The sequence below is a fragment of the Anopheles merus genome, chromosome 3R (assembly GCF_017562075.2).
Source record: "Anopheles merus strain MAF chromosome 3R, AmerM5.1, whole genome shotgun sequence".
NCBI lineage: Eukaryota > Metazoa > Arthropoda > Insecta > Diptera > Culicidae > Anopheles > Anopheles merus.
This window is the reverse complement of record NC_054084.1, coordinates 13,456,080-13,473,759: the sequence shown is the minus strand read 5'-3', so window position 1 is coordinate 13,473,759 and position 17,680 is coordinate 13,456,080. Positions and strand designations below refer to the sequence as shown.

At 42.4% G+C, this 17,680-nt stretch overlaps 1 protein-coding gene across 6 annotated transcripts in view; it reads left to right on the top strand.

The window, feature by feature from the left end:
* LOC121595824 overlaps window positions 1-7,747 on the top strand; it is a 31,316-nt gene extending 23,569 nt beyond the window's left edge. For 4 of the 6 annotated variants that reach the window (XM_041920075.1, XM_041920074.1, XM_041920076.1 and 1 more), the window contains 4 exons: window positions 3,475-4,479; window positions 4,551-4,790; window positions 6,560-6,649; window positions 7,477-7,747. In XM_041920075.1, the coding sequence (XP_041776009.1) occupies window positions 3,475-4,479; window positions 4,551-4,790; window positions 6,560-6,649; window positions 7,477-7,680 (1,539 nt within the window). In that variant the 3' untranslated portion in view covers window positions 7,681-7,747. Of the gene's footprint in view, window positions 1-1,962; window positions 3,364-3,474; window positions 4,480-4,550; window positions 4,791-6,559; window positions 6,650-7,476 lie in introns of those variants that run through there. The other 2 variants (XM_041920078.1, XM_041920077.1) reach the window with 2 other exon arrangements.
* The last annotated feature ends 9,933 nt before the right edge of the window (window positions 7,748-17,680 follow it).

The window sequence follows — 17,680 nt, the reverse complement described above, 5'->3', positions numbered from 1 at the left end:
CAAAAGATTCATTAGTTCCACTCAGGATTTGTGAATTTTAAAAGTATCATGAATATACAAAATTCCACGATGTTTCAAAGATTTACGAATCTTCAAAATTCTACGGATTGTCAAAGTTGCTTAAGATACAAAGACTTCCGTGTGGCCTTTGTCCCTGAAGAATTCACAACCGGGCTCGTCCAAAGTCGACCAGACTTGCCCCGAATTGCGGAGTTAGATCTGGTTTTTATTTTGTGTTGGATTCATTTAACCGTAGTCGAAGTTTAAGTTGATCTACGACTACATTCTGTATTACCTGTCGCTATCAGATGGCAATATTTTAAACATTCTTTCAGAATTGACCGAATCAAGCTTGTGAACCACATGCTCGGTAATATCAACACAATGTTCAAACAATCTCTGTTAAAAACGGATCTTTTGGAAAATATGTGCCGAATAAAAGAAAAGAAAGGAGTATCATTTTAAGATACATATTGCACTTTTCAATAATTGGAGTAGTACTTGAAACCATCTGATCGTCCTGATCGGAACCTTTGAATGCCGGCAGAATCGTTTTCTAATTTATCTTGCCCACAACTTCCATTTGGTGATCTTAAACCATTTCCAAATGATGAAAAATTCCGTTTCTTTATTTCTTTGCTACAACATTTGATTGTATCTTTTAAACGTTTCCAGTGCAATTGCTGCAGTATCACGTCTTGTAAAATTGCTCTCAATGTGAAGTAATCAATCGTACAGTTTACCCTTATATGAACACGTAAACCGATTTTCTCTATCACCAATGATCACTCACCAGAAATATGCAATCCATGTGGTAAAGTGAAGCAAGAGAGAGAAAAAAAAGAACAACTTACGCCCAAACAAATCGAATGTTTTCGCTTTATGCATGGGGACCAGGGAGAGCACACAATCGCTGGTTTTAATAATCGGTAATCGTAAATCACCCCGCGCGCGAGACACAGCAGCCCCCTGGGTCTGCGCCCGTGGTATAATTCGCAATCGCTGGGGCACGATGGGGTGTGGTTTGGCTTGTTGGTTCGTACATGCATTGCGCGTGCTGCTCGATTATTATGGGTCCGATTTTCCATCATCTGATCTACATTTAACAAACACACAAACCACTGTGTTGCAGGCTGCGGTGGCTGGGGAGGTGCCTTGCACTCACACACCTGATAGTGAGTGGGATAGGAGGAGGCGTGCTGGTGGCCGCCGCCGCCGCCGCGGTGGCATATAGATCGTGTACATTCTCCGCTTGAAGGATGATGATCCGTTGAAGATGATGGCGCTTGTTCGGGATACGAAAATGCACAGACAGTGGTCGAAGCCCCCCGCCAACAACAACTATCGCTTGCACCTTTCCCAGGCCCACCGAACCAGGTGAGCGGCACCAGGGAAATGGCAAATCGTTTCGATAGTTATCGCTCCCGGCGTGTGCTGGTTGATTGTATAGAAAGCATCAAGAAAGGAGGGGAGCTGGCATGAAAAAAGCATGTGTAAAGAAAGATGTGTTGTCCGTGTAGTAATGGAGATGGTCCGGTGGGTGGAACACCACCGATTTGATTGTTTGAAAACAGTAGGCACACAGCAAACAGCAACAAAAAAGCGATCGTACGCTGCTATCATCATCTATCTCCATCCATCCAAACCATCCCTGCAAATCATAACGACCGACCGACAACACTCCAAGGTGTGAGAAGAAAAAGCTAAAACTTTTGCTTTTCTTTCGATAGATTGACTACCCTCGAAATAAAAAGCACACAAAAAAATGAATAAATACACACGAAACAAACGGGTGGGGGGATGAGATGTGCCTGATTGCGTCGGATGAATGTGGGGTGCCGAGTTTGGATTGGAGGCACCAACAATAATTCGCATCGAAATCTCTCCTAGCGCCAGCGCGGGCGTCCGCTGATGGATGCACCAAACGAATGCCGTCTTATCAGTCCACCGAGTTCACCGTTCCATTCATTCTCTCGCGGACATTAAGTGCGATCGGACGGAAGTCGGTTGTTGGGCATTCGTTGTTGGGCCGGTTTCTCAGGCATTTGAACCGTTCACCGTTTTCCATCGCGGTGAAATGATCAATTACCGTCCGAATTTCCACTTCAACTCTATCGGCAAAGGCGGCCATTCTCAGTGTGGTTGGCGTGTGATGGGGCATTAAGGGTTTTGGGTTTAGTGGAAAAGACGTGGCGCTTTCAAGACGTTGAAAAAGCAACGGAACACGAAGTGTGTATTTGTGTGAACATTGGAGAATAAGATTCGAATGAAGTGTGGGTTGCGGGAGCCGCGCCGGAACCAGAAAATGGAATGGAAGATAGATCAAAAACGTAAAAGAACATTATTTGTGTGAGTAGTAGAGTCTGTTTCGCATGAGTGACGATTAGCGCAAAGTGGAAGATTTCAGTACAAAGAAACGAAAATCCAGAACGTGTCTCATGTTATTAGAAAATTGTTTCGTTCAAGAAGCTGCAGAGTTAGTGTTTGATTAGTTTGAGCCACATTCCTTCTTACCCCAGCTCGTTCGTTCGCTTGGTCAAGGCATCACTGGCAAACTGTTGACCCAAAGCTAGCGAACTGTGCACACTCCATCACCCTAAAAAACTCGACCGTGTTAAAGTTTCCACTGCTACAAAGAAAACTAACGCCAACCGCCGTTTCTCGCTCTCTGGTGATGGTCAAGTGGTGGCTCGCTTTTCCTGTAGTTGTGTAGTAGGCGTACTCGGAACGGCGAAGACAACGCGCTCTTGTTAGCGGGTGCGTGTATTGTGCCTTGTGTGAAGACCTGGCTGAACTTGGCGAACAGTGTGTGGCTGTGCTGTAACGGTTAGCTGATCGGAAACGTGTATTTGTTGCTGTTTTAAGCAATTCCGCTGCCACTGTTTGCCGCCACGCACAGTACAAAAAACGCTTTTGCAGTGTCGAGTGGAGGCATTGGATTGGGCGAGAGATTCAGTAGAAGTGAAACTAACGGAATAGACGGTTTGGTGCTATCTGGTGCCATTGAGCTGTTGGCATTTGGGGGGTCTTTTCACAGACCAAACCAAAGATCACTCTATAACACAGTACAAAACGCGTTAGTGAACGAACTTAGTGGAGTGGTGTAGAGTAAGGAATATCTGGAGAAAAAGGGTACTCGTTAAGCTTCTCCTTTGGCTAGAAGCTTGTAACTGAAGTACAAATAATTCTTACGTGGTGCAGTGCTGTGGTGTCTAGTGTTGCGGACGTCAAGGTGAATCCGATAGCGATAGCTCTTTGAAGTTTTGATAGACGAAAAACGCAAAGAGCAGTATCGGGAAAGGAGGAGCCAAGATTCCAAATCGAACGGCAGGCAGATTATGGGAAAGAATGTCGAAAATGATGGTAATTTACTGGTTTTGATGAGCAACATTACTGTGAGAAAAGGGATGGGATGTAATGAACTAGCAAATGATTGATCTTTATTTTCCATTCTTTTTCTCTCTTGTTCACTAGTCTTTGAATTTAGTCAACTCCGGACACAGTAGCAGTAGTAGTCAAAGAACGCCCCGAACTCCACAAACGCCGGGCGGAGGTTCCGGACTGGGTTTGCAGCGCGCCGGCGGCGGCGGTGCAGTCGGCGGTGGCCTCAGTCCCAAGACGCCACCCGTTTCGCCCGAGTCCCCAATCAACAGCTATCTGGACGATGATCTAGACTCGCTGCACAGCTACAGCTCGGTGGCGAGCGGCATGTCCTGCGACCATCCGTACGTCGCGCGCAACGGCACGACCTTCAGTGGCCGCAAGATGAAGTACGTGGTGCACTGCTCGAGCCACGCGGGACAAACCGGCGGCGACTATCTGACGCCGACGCAGCGCGCCCAGCGCCAGATACGCCGGCTGAAGGAGCTGCTCTCGCAGGCGCGGTGCGATCTGGAGCAGCGCGACAGCGAGATCCTGCGGCTCACGAAGGAGGTGGTCGAGCTGCGCCTGTTCAAGGCATCGCTGAGCTCGCCGGAGGAGCGCAGCAACTCGAGCGATGCGGTAACGGTGCGGGAGAACACCACGAACGATGTGAACACGCCCAGCTCGAGCCAGGACATTTCGCCCATCGTCGACCAGATCGATGAGGGGGTGGCGAAGGCGAGCCCACGCCACCACCATCACCATATGCAGGCTGGCATCCATCAGGTGCAGTTCATCGACAAGCTGTCGACGTCCGAGATGCAGAGCTCGTTCGCAGATTCGGGACACTTCGAGGACATTACCACGTCGTCGATCCACTCGAAGGACTCGTACGTGCACACGCAGGACCGTGCGTGCGGCAGTGACGAGGAGATGGATGCGGAGCGGAAGCGGCTCGTTGCCCTGTACGAAGAGCGCATCGAGGAGCTGATCAAGCAGCACCAGTCGGAGGAACAGCAGCTGCGCACGTCGAACAACGATCGGTTTGAGGTGCTGCTCCAGAAGCTGGCCGAGTCCAACACACGCTACTGCGATCTGGTGCCGGACTATGAGCAGGTGGGTGGCGGCTAAGTGGCCACAGTGCCAAGGTGCAACATACAACAAATGATTCTGGTTTTAAATTGTAGGCTAAAGAGCGCATCCGAGAGTTGGAGAAGCAGCTGGAAAAACTGCAAACTCAACTGCAGGAGCAGGAGGATAAGGCGAACAAGATGTATCTGCACATGTACACCAAGGGCCAGGAGGCGGAGCGGCAGGAACAGGCAGACCGTATCAGCGATATGGCACACGCCTCACCAAGCCGCGTCTCCATTCCGGAACTGATGCAGCAGCTCCAGGTCACACAGGATGAACTGGAAAACATAAGGGTAAGTTTGGTATGCCCAACCCGTTCGCGGAACTGTGTTCCCCACCACACACATACACACACACCTACACAATCCGTATCTGAACATATGTCCCTGTGATGCGAATGTCTGGATGATGTTGGGTTGGGTCCGTCCGATGGAAGAGCTGAACTTCCTGTGCCAGGTCTTCATTGAATGTGTTTGTGTCCTACGTGATATTGTTTATCTTACGTTCCCCCCAAAACCCTTTTTTCGGAGGAGCTTATGCACCGATTCGATTGTTGTTGTGGTTGTGTTGTGTGGCAAAAAGTTGCGTGTACTGCATTGTGCGCTGGTGGACACTGGACGTTGTATGGCTTGTGGTACCAATATATACGTTAGATATAACCTCTGCACACAGTAAAAGTGAAAGGAGCCATGGATGCAATGGAAGAGACAGAGACAGAGAGAGAGAGAGAGAGAGAAGAGAAGAGAAGAGATCGTAAAAGAGTGCACACGGATTGTGCCATCCATTATTATTTGGCGATGCGCGATGTGTAGCCTTTTCATTTTTTCTTTTTAGCACTGCTTATTGTAGCAAATGAAACGCTCATGTAACAGGGTTGGTTTCTGTTTTGCCTTTTGATGTGCACAGAGTGCAAAATCTGGATGCTTGGGAGCTTTTAAACGTTTAAAAAATAATTCAAAATTCTTCTTGTATTCATACCGTTGGTTAAATCAGGATCAAGTTGCAGAACTATCCACAGTTCGTCCCTATATTTATCAATAGCTTATATCTTTTTTAACTGTTGCTGCAGAACAATTACTAGCATATTAACTAAATTTTCTAAAGGTTTTTGCCAGTTTCTTCTACTTTTTTTTCTTATGATACATTGTCATTTTTCCATTGTTTGTAGACAATTTTTATTATTGTTCAATTTAATATTCGTTTTTTTCAATTTATTTTACATTGTGAATATTTTGTTTCTATTTATTGATAATTATAACGTTATGATTCTTGTAATATTTGATATTAATGTTTGAAAAACTGTAAATATATTTAATAAAAAATTAAGTAATTTTGTTATTGAATGTATAAATTAATGTATCCAATTGAATGAATACGTAAAAAATAAGACAACTGTGGATATCTGTCTAACAATTTCAAATTCATTTCATGGATAAGAAAAAAAGAATTCTAGGAAGCATTTTTAATTTATTTTGTACATGCCATTGCAAACTCATGAGAATTTTCAAAAAAAGCAAAGGAAGTAAAATAGGATCGATGCAACCAATTAATGTTTAAGAATAATAAGTTAAACGTAGTTGTTGGGTGGAAGAGGTAGTTTAGATTTTTAAGAACATTGCCATTGCTAAACACATTTTATCGAGTCTGCTGTACGCACTATCCTAAATAGTGGACCGCTTTCTTAGCTGTGCTGCGCTAATCCGCCAACGCTAATGTGGTCAAATTGCTCGGTACGCACTGTGTGATACCTATACTGCGTTAGCCTTTCTGCTTTGTCTGTCTGTTTATCTCTTTCCTCTACCTTTCCAATACATTAACTTCATTCTCATAGCAATACAGCTTACCATTTTTTGGTAGGAAGTTTAGCATTCACGCATGAAATCAAAATGTTCATCCTATTACATTCGAATGTTGCTAGAAATTTAAGCAAGACAACCATTTGCAAACGATTCGGCCTAACTTATTTATTTACTTTAAAAATTTAGTTTTGCAACCAATCTACCACTCATCAAAACTCACTCTTTCTCCCCATGTTCCCTACTGTCGATCACACACTCTCCAGGATACGAACTATCAGCAAGAAAGTGGCGGTACGCAGGTTTTACTGAGCGCAAAAGAAGCAATCTCACTCTGGCTTCTCGGTGCCCGTAAGGTTTGTAGCAAAACAGTCAAAACAAATACAACAATTAAGACATTTAGCATCAACCTAGCAATAACAGCCGTACTTGAAGTTATTAGACCAGAAATGTTTGATTTTGGTTTTTATTCCATTGCGCTCGGGGCTGTGTCGCTTACGGCGAGAGCCTTGACAAAGCTTACTACCATGCGGTGATTTGTTTTTAGCTTGTTTTTACCACTGTATTGTTAATCTGACTATTTTTGGTTGGTATGCGATGGTTTATTTTTCGATCATAATAGAAGGGGATTAGTTTATGTTTTATTATTTGTTCGTGTTTAACGGTTTAATGTTGAACTTTTGTGTTAATCCGTTAGGGGATGGGTTCGGGTGAAGCGTGGGTAGAGCGAAACAATCTTCCCTACTTTCTCTGTGCTTTTCTACACTTTCGCTCAAGTAGAAATTCTACAGTTTGCATGTATGCATGTTGAGTATGGAGTTTTCATTTTGGGTTTTTTTTTCAATAATGTTGCTAACCTTTTCGTTAAACTAATTAATTATGTATTGCTCTGTGCCATTGTGCAGTATAATTCGTCGCTTGTTATATCATGTTTTACCATTACGCACCACTTGTAGCTTTCGTACTGTGCACTACTTACCCTTTTTTGTTGCTATTACTACGCTTATTTCGTATGCTTTTTATTATTATAATATTTCTGTCTGCTTTTTGTCTTCCGTGCTTGCTACTATATTTTTGTTCACTTTTCTCTAATTTTATTTTCCCTTTTGTCCTATTAAGTTATTAGTTATGAAATCTGTACTATAAAGTGAAGTAACACTAACTTTTGTCCTTTTAATTTTAGACCATGTACAAGCGATTGATCGATGCTCAGCAGACGAAAAACAAGGTCGATCCCGAAGTGACGCTGCAGTTCCTGAAGAGTGCAATCTACTACTTCCTGACGGATAAGGAAAATTCGCAGGGCCACTTGAACGCGATTGAGAGTATTCTCGGCTTCTCGGATGTAGAGCGCTCCAATATCGACAAGGCGCGAGCGTACAAGTAAAATGGTTTAAGAGCACTGCAACGCTTATATATAGAAACAAAATGGGAGAAATAGTAAAAGAATTAGGTAAAAAATACAGCATACAGTATGTTTTATGGACACAGATACACACGATACATGCACCCACACAAACACACACACACACACACATAAATATCTAGGCAAAACACGTTCATTACTGTAGATACGATTTTAACGTCCCTTGCAACAGTAGTAAAAGCTAAGAGGCAAGAAGTTCGATGTACTGAATATGAGGAGTGAATGCAACAAAACGGCCTGTCACGTACTTCTGGTTTGTGAGATAGCGAAAGAGTACTACAGGGTATCTAGACACGAAGCGAACGGATGTATGAATAGCACTTTAAGCATGATCTAAAAGAGTTTATTCCTCCACACGTTGAAAACAATATGGTCCTCACGTGAAGCTACTGTGAAGATGTATGTAGATGGTTCGGTTTAAGGTAGTTTTCTTCAGTTCGTTTGCACTTGGATTAATATTTATTCGTTACAAGGTTGATATAGCTGTCGGTTTTGTGAGATTTAGCTTTGATTTTATCCATAATCCAAATTTTATCGTCTCCCGACAATATACGCAAAGCAGCGCTTCCTTTCGATTTCCGTTTTAGACAAAAAGTGGTCAGCTGTTTTCTCTGTTCGTCGTTGCTTCTACACATACTACAAAGATACTCTCTGCCATCCAGATTTTGATAACACCATGCTGATGAGAAATAGATAAAGTAAATAGAATCGTTATCCATAGAGCTACAGAGTAATTTAACTGTATGTTGTCGCTTGAAGATAGATATGAAACTACGCATACGTCCAGACAAAGCAGCTTTCGATGCAGGTAGATAAGTAAATTAGCTATCACCAAAAATATAATATATCCCAGTGGTCCCTACGCATTGACCGTGCAACTAGTGGTTTGTGCAACCGTTTTTCTTACCTTTGTTTGCAAGCCGAATGCAGCCGTTTGAAAGTTTCCACCAGGGAAATGGGCGACCATCATCAAAACGATCTTTAGCAGGGAGACCGATCCACAAAACAGGGAGTGTGCGCAGCGCGTATACCGAGCGAGTTGTGAATTATGGCAGTGCTTTAATGCAGAGTAGATCTTTAAACGTGCTGTAGTGCCTCAACGAAGCGTTTGTGCAAGAGAAAGAATTATTTGGTTCTTTGTGCGTATGCGCTTTGACAGCATATTTCGTATGCTGCGCAAGGTCTTTCGTGTGGCTCAAAGGCTGTTGCTAGACGGCATAGAAAAGTGAGAAAAGTATAGATTCAGGCTGAGGATTGCTAGAAAATTATACAAGTATTCGGATAAATCTACTGACTACGAATGGGAGGTATTCTTACATCACTAGCGGAAAATAAAACTAAGAAACGTTATTGTTGCAAAAGTAGTTTTTTTTCTAATTCCAGCTGTTTGAAAGAAACATTGTATTCAGATAAATAAATTGTATGAATATACATATAATTTACATTAACGGTAAGACACGCAGTTTTACTGGTTAAATCAATTAGTACCTCTAGTGTGATTGCGATCATTGAACGAGATTAAAAAAATATATTGATTTTTTATTGTGCCACTTAATTTTATTAATAATTAAAAAAAAAACTACAGATTAACACAACTATCTTCGATGATCTTGTTTTCTTAGTTCGTGGTGTTCTTCTTTAGTTTAAATCATATCTAAAGATGATCAATTGGAATTCATGCTATTTAAAATTGGTGTTTGCGATATTTTTGGAAATCCTCAAAACTGTGTTTTGTAAGCGTGTATGATGGTTGATATGAACACGTAAATCATTTAGAGAATATTAGATTATGATTTTCATCGTATGAATTATACATTTTCGTTTGATCTGAATAGTAATGAAACAATAGGTGCTATATAACTGTGTTTATGTAATAAATATAAAATGATTGAACACATTGAAGCAAATAGATGAAGTTGAAATGAAACCGAAATTCTTAATTTCCTACCAAAACGGTTAAATACGGTTGCAAGCGTTCCAAGCGTTTCACGGGTTAATTAACCTTTATTTGCTCAAATTTTCGTCGTACAATGTAATGTTGCTTGGGTGGTACATCGATATCGCTGTGCAGTATTTTTTATTTTTGACGTTAAAAACATGAAATATAATACTTAAAAATATTGAGAATTAAAGACTAATTCTTCAAAATGTAACCAACGAAGCCTGAACCAAGATACTAATAAAATAAATGGTTTTGTAGACAAAATACGTTAAATTCGTTTCGTATACGTTTTGGTTTTATTTTATTTTATTTATTTATTCAAAATGAATTATAGTTTGCAGATAGTACTATTTTCTTATAGTTCCATCGCATTTGATTGAATCGCTTCTGCAATGCATCTATGGATTTTACACACAACTGTCAAAAGAGCGAGCTCGTGGGACACCCCTTGGCCCAACCTGATTCGCTAGTAATTTGACGTTTGGCAGCGAAAACTGCACGTTGGGCAGTGCTGACAGGCACAGCGTGCCGTGGCGTTACTTGGGTTTTTTAGTTTACCAAATTGGTTCGTGTCGTGTAGGTTGTGCGTGCAGTAGGTTGTGTGTGCCGGAAAATGCAGTAAATACCAGCAGCAGAAGTGTTTCCTTCCTTAGCGCAATCGGTATGTGCACCTTGTTAAGCAAGCTGCTTCATTCGTACGTGAAGAGTGCAATCACTGATGCAGCAGTGCTAACACAAAACAGCTCTTTCCCACAAAAAACAGGTCACGGCGATCAGGTGCCGAAGAAGTGTCTCCGATGGCCTGTGTGCGTGTGTGTGTATGGTGACGTTGGTGACTTCAAAACGGGCAACCCAGAAGCTGATGACGTTGTGTGTTTATTTACTCGAGCGCGAGTGCGGTGCGGTTGTCTATGACAACGGGAAACAACAACGGTGGTCGGTCGGTGTGTGCAGTCGACGTTGCACGGCGACGTGTTCTGGCCTCCTTTCGAGATGGTGGCGAAAGTGGGGGGGAGGGCAAGAAAAAGCAAACCTTTCCTCCCCCTGCCTGTTGATTAGGGGTTGTCCGGGAAGCATTCTTACCCTCTTCCGGGAACCCGTGTTCACCGTTTGTTGACAGATTGGGCAATGTGTGTGTGTGAGTGTGTGAGCTCGTCTTGTTGGAGGAATGTAGGGTAGCAGGAGCATGCAGGAGGAGTCAGGTTGCGCCGCCGTTCCAATGCAATGCGTAAGCAACGCGTGTACATGCTGTTATTTCATGCCTGCATGGCTTGCTGCATGCGGTGGTGCCGGGTGCTGCCGAGGCATGGTACGGTCCCAATCGAACCGATATCGTTTTGCCAACACTTCAGTTCTCGTCCCACTCAAATGAGCTGGGATCGTGTGGCCAATCTAGAATCCTCTGGCACAAAGGGTGCAAAACCAGTAATCACGTTTGTGTGTGTGTATATGTGAAAGTAGCTTAAGCATATTCTCTCCACAATTCAGAAGACTCGATCACACACCTCATTCCGCTGAAGTGCGTTGAACTCTGCTCTTCATATAATTTCATCTTGGGCGCCATACATGTTGCAAAGAATCATAAACTGTTCCACGTTCTAAGATGGCCTTGATCGTGCTGCTGCTGGAACGATTAGCACCCGGCCAGAGTATGCGTTTGACTTGAGTCATTCAGTTGGACCAATTTTCAATCATCTTGTTTTTTTTCCTTCTTCGAATGAATCCCTCCGCGCGTTTTGAACGCGATAAAACCGACGGGAAAAAGTATGAATGAAAAGTAAAGCGAAGAAAAAAAGCAATGCTCCCGTGTCAGTGGCCGGTTTCGGTTTTGGGGGGACTTGAGATGCTTACAGAGAAGATTTCACGCACACACACACGCGGCGAACGCGGTCTTTCTGGCTGGAGGGAATGCACGAAGAAGTGGAAAAGTGGTTCAAGAGTAACCGTTGATTGGTGCCGTTGATGATAATAATGATGATGATGATCACGTCTGACCAAATGATGAGAAGTGCTGCCGGTGCTGGGCTGGCCTGGAAAACCGAAAACGTAAAATTACCCATGAAATGGGCACCACCCTCTCCTCTTGGTGTGTCTGAGTGTTGTGTCCTCCCGCACACCCGCATTTTAGCAGCATCGTTCGCTTCTTCTGCAATGTGGAATATGGAAGCAATAGAAGACGAATTTTGGGCGTTGGAGTTTTCCTCTTCCCATCTGGAAGCGTCGAATCTTGCTGTTTGTTTTGTTTTTCTTTTTCGTGCCTGGTTGTTTCGGTTCGGCATTTGTGGCCGATGTGTTTGCGTTTTCCATGTGTTTCGGGTGTGAGGTTTTGTTTTTTTTTTTCATCTCGATCAATCGTGTTGACGTGAACTACTAGACGTTGCTATGCTACGAACGGAAAGTGTCGAACCGTGGAGAAAAGATCTTCAAAGTGGAGAAAAGGGCGACTTTCGTGCAACAAGAGCGACGGAAAAATCGATGCCAAATTGACGAAGTGCGATCGTCGGAGGCAATGCGTAGTGGGGCGGAAAAGTCGACTTTTGGCGCACGCTTCTCAGTAGGACGGATGCTGTGATCGAGGCTGTGCGAAGCGAAATGCCACAAACACGTCACAATGCAGGTGAGTTGAGCTTAAAAAAAGATTGTAAAGATCTCTTGTTGCACCGTTCCATGTTGGCATCATAATGTATACCCAGAGGTTATTTATTGTTAAAAAGGAGGATGTTTTCCTTTTGAAAATTGTACAAAACTAATACCGGCATATTTATCTACAAAGGCGTTCGAAACTTAATCAGTACTAAGCAGCTGGATAAGTAAATTCCTTGCTACGAAGTGACGGTCCTTTCAAGATTCAAACCCATGACGACCATGTTATTCAGTCGTACAGGTTGACGACTGTACTACGGGACTGCCCCATCTTTTGCACCTTATACGCTTGAATAAAGGCATTTATGTTGAAGAATCTTAAAATTTATTATCTAATATGCGACTTTATCTCGAATACCATAAGTGGTTAAGAAATCAATCATATTAAAACAGTTTGATTGACAATCTAGACACATAGCCGGATCGATGCATGTTAAAAGCTGTGTAGAGAACCCATGTCTGTAGATACGGGAAATATGTTTGATAAGATTACAGCGAAAATATTGCGTTGATTAGAAGTAATTTTAACTACGTGTTTTACTACATTTCCGGGGAATTCTTTTATCACCTTTTAAGTCGATCATTAAAATCGAGCCGTTTTTATTATTGCTGTCGAAACCAGGCTGTCCAGTATGCCTGGAGGGGACGTAAATACAGAAAAATGCTGGTCAAGGCACTGTGGCCCCGTGCCCACTCAATGGAAACATTAAATTAATCTTTTGCCGTTTTCTAGTTGACCATATCATTTCGGTTGGAACAAATTAATATCCACAAACAGTTGCAAATGCTACGGACGACGGTGTAAGATGTGAAATGCAGCTAATAGAAGAAAAAAAAACACAATTCAACTTCAATGAAACTTTACGATGTTTTGTTTTGTTCCCTACTGTTATGCAATTACACTTTACAAGTTCTTCCAATTCTACAAAGCAAACGCCAGCAATGGTTTAAACAATGCTAAGCATTACACTGGCATTGCTCACCCTTCCAGGTTTCTTAATTGGTATGGAAATTAAATTTTTCGCTGTAAAGGACGATTCATTCAGAGAAATGGTTCCGGTGGAAAGTGCCTTTCGTTTCCGTGCGCGCAATGCACATCAATCAAGAACTTTGTCGGTATTACAATTAAGTGCAGAAGGACAACACAACTGTACAAAAAAAATCCACGAATAAAGCCCTTCATTTTCCACAAAAATGAACCATTTGCAGTTTTGGCTTTGATGAGGTACAACGAAAAAATTATAATAATAACACAAAAAAAAACCTCACTTCAATTGCTTTTGAGACGACTGGGAAAGTTGGTCATGTTGTAGGCTTTAGTAAAACTTCTTTGCCTTCGTCTTTCAACCTTTTTTTTTTGGTTGTTCATCGAGCTGGTCATACACACATTTTGCTTTCCTTTTGCGGTTGGTGGGAGATTGGGTGGGTGGGCTTACGGGTGGTGATGGGCCCCGTTTGTAAACTTTGTCGGCCAACCGTTGCAGACAAGGAAGCCCACGGCGCCCAACTTGAAACAATTCAGGAAGTAAAGTTACAGACAAACACACACACACACACAACCATAATATGAAAGGCTGCAACGGATAGGAATACCTGTGCTGCCGATGCTTGGCTGTGTTTGTGTGTGTATTGAGCTGATATTTGTGTGGCGTCCTTGTGGGCGCTTTTCCGGCCAACGATTTACCGGTAACGATTTGCACTTTTCTTGTTTGCATTTGCAATAAGACCTCAGACACTCGAGCTTTGCTCTGTATCAGAAAACAGCGAGAAACACTCTTTTTTTGTGTGTGCATTTTTCCTCATACAACAAGCCTGCAGAGAAGGTACGAAGAATGAGCAACCAAAAACTGCTTTGTAAAGCTGAATCGGTAGGCTTGACTTCCCCATGGTGGTACACACGGCAAACATGTGTATATATGCCAATAATATTATTAAAGTTTTTTGTTGTTCCTTCTGTTGCTAGTTGAAAAAGCGGTGTGCATTCCAGCGTGCCGTAAAAATGTTGTTTCCCCCAACCACAACAGTTTTTGCCACCTTCTTCACGCAAGTCTTTTCCAGACAGGCTGGTGCATGGAAAGTGAAAATTGACAAGGCAATCGAGCCCCAGCAGTAGTAGTAGTGGCAGTAGCGTCTTGATTGATTATGTTTGTACGCTCGGCCGGGCGTGATTGGTTGCGGATGAGGGAAGTAATAATTATGTTCTCAGGTGAGAATACAACGCTGTCGACATGAATTTTCGGTCCATAAGTACCGGTCGATGGGTGATTTTTCTATGCGCATGAAAAGAGGTGGATTTCTGTGGGGAGCTGCAGAAGCATGATTAAAGAAGGGAAAACAAGCTGTGGAGCTTAATCACCGTAAATTTTAAAACACTCATTTGCCTACGATGGTCTGCGTTTGTTGAAGCGATGGCATGATTCATCTTCATTGGTACTACAGTGGATCAACCTCTTCACAAAATTATAATGACCCACGCACCGTTGTATTGTTTGCGATAAATCTTCATTTTATCACAAAAATTATAAACCCTTTTCGCACGTTGCTTGTGGTGCTGCTCACCGGTTAGCTTATCACACTGGAGCATGCTCTCTGCCTGATTAAATCTCTGCCTTCAGGTTGGATGTAGGACACGAAGCTTGGGCCTTATCACAGAAAGGAGAATGAACATCTTAAAATAATTTTCATCGCAATTTCCATGCCGTAGGAGTTGCACATACAAACCGATCTTAATGTGGTGTGTATGGAGGTTCGATATAATCCTTACGGGGATAGGTTTTCGGAATTTTCCTTCAGCATCGCCTTACCTGTTGCCCCAACCCGTGTGCCCGTTACGTGTGGTAAGGTTCGATTTGCGGGGGAGATTTAAAGATCTTTTCTTAGTTGATGGTGTCGTTTTCTAATTTGCCCTTTTATTTGTGGTATTCGCGGAACGGATGCTCGGCGACCCGTGTGCGTTTACATGCTTCAAAGGAATTCACTCGTCCTTTAGGGGTGGATCATGTGCGTGGCTTCAGAGTATTGGGAAATGATAACTTTTTGGTTAGAGCTTAGCCTTCTACCCCGTAGATGGTGATGTGGAAGGGCTGCTTTGATAAGAATTACTCTACTGTTCTTGCGATGTTTGTGTGTGGAATTGTATATTCGATCGGTTTTGGGGCGAGAGAGGCAAACAAAATTGAATAAAAACACATGAAAATCACGTGTTGCTGGTAGTGGATAAACAAATGATGTTTGAAAATGGTGATATTTATTTATTGTAAAATTTTCTTATCCTTAAACTGATGCAACAGCATTAAATAAAGGAACTAAATACATTTTTGTTTATTCTTGTTTGATACTGATTACAGTATAGCGATAAGTTTGCAGACATCATTAATGGTATAGTTAGCATCTTAATAGCTCGTCATCATTACATTCCAACCCGTCCTTGGTTCAATGCTCGGATTGATCTAGTCAACACATAGTGGTTTTCTAATTATTGCATTCTTATAATTTAGGTTATTGATATCAAAGATTTTAGTCGATGCTGTTGTATTATTGTGTAAACATCTACAGAGATTAAATGGGTTCTGGATTTTAAATGTACATTATAATAATACCTATTGCGCTTTCTTTACACAACATCAATTTTAACATAGAATACCGTAGATAAGACCTAGTTGGCTCGTTGGGATAGGTATATGCCAATTCGTGGAAGGACGCGTGTGTAACACGGGTGTAGCAAAATTGGGACCGAGCCTTTCGGTGTTAAGGGCTGTGATTATCCGGTTACACGATTAAACCAACGTAGAAAGCATACTCAATGGCGTATGCGTAGAGTATTTTGTGTGCAAACGAATGAGGTCAATGTTGCTAGATACTAGAGCTTTACTAGATATATTCTGGATACTAGAGCTGTGTGTGAGTACCTTAAAGTATGGTACCATAACATCTACTGAAATAACTATTCGTAATGTCAAATATTCATAATTTTACTGTGTAGATTTTGACAATTATGTTGCTCGATAAGCTTTAGTCGACATCTACTTGACTCCACTAGGTGCCATAAGGACTGTTTTAGTAATATCGCTTTAATCGATTAAATTAAACGATGTTGAAAAAAAAAATTTAATGATACAAAATTATGCAGAAAATGTTCAATTTATCTTTATAAGCAACACAGAAACAAAAACACTCCAAGCAAGCAGTTGTGTTTTCATCATTGTGTACTGCTCTCCGCTGTTTTTCGTACTTATGCTCATCAACTTAATAAAATAAAAGATCGTTAGCCGCCGCATTCGAACTGTGGCTGCCGCCTGTAGCCTAGGCCGCTTTTCAACAACTTTCTCCATTGCTCCAGTGGACTGCATCATCTTTGCGCCGCGCGCGCTGGTCGTTGTTGAATGGCCTAATTGTGTGCCGCTCGGTGCTTAAATACGCGCTGTTCTGCTGATTTGGCTGCTGCCGCGCCACTGCCCGGTCGGAGCCGCGTTTTTGTGAATGCCGCGCTGGCGCCTGGTTTTAGGGGTTTTTTGTTTTGTTTTGTTTTGATGAGCTTCACAGGCCTCGTTGCTGTGCAAATGGCATTAAAGTGACGCCTACCAGGCAAGCAGGCTTGCGTTCTTGTTCCGTGCGCTTTCCCTCGGGAAAAAAAGTTGCAGCCACTGGTCTGGTATAACACAGCTCATTGAGTTTAAGTTGAGCGAACAAAACGGTTTTGTGCACACCAAAAAAGCACGGGAAAAGTGACAGCAAAAAAAGCCGCAACAAACATCAGCAAAGCGAGCACGCCACGTCGTCATTATCGTGATAGGCTGTAGTTTTAAACCGCGATAACAGCACCATGTGCGTACCCTCCATCGTGAGAACCACACACACACACATATTTTAAAACATTAACCCTTTTTTGTAAAAAAATCACAAAAAGGAAAAACTAGTTTGTTAGTAAACTAAAGTATTCCAAAAAGTGTATCAAACCCTTTTTTGGGCCATTTGGTTTAATACTAATTAACGACATAAAGTAATTAGCTTGTAATTAATTCATCACTCAACTTTCGACGGAAGGGTTAAGCATGGGGCGTGAAAAAAACGGCTCTGTTTTCCCCCCAAACTGACCTCACTTGCTCGAACTTTCCCAGTTTTCCATTTTTCCCAACCCCATTGTACGTGACACACAAATGACTCACTTGCGTTTGTTCTGTGTGTTGACAAAAGTACAGAAAAAAACAGCAACAACAACAGCAACAACAAAACAAAAACTATCAGAGAGCAAACTAAAAAATCATCAAACAAAAAAGTGAAAACACCACCTTCTACACACACACGTCTACTGGAGACGGAACTAGTTCATGTCCGGTTTTCTGTTATTTTTTTTGCTGTTGCTGTTGCTGTTGCTGC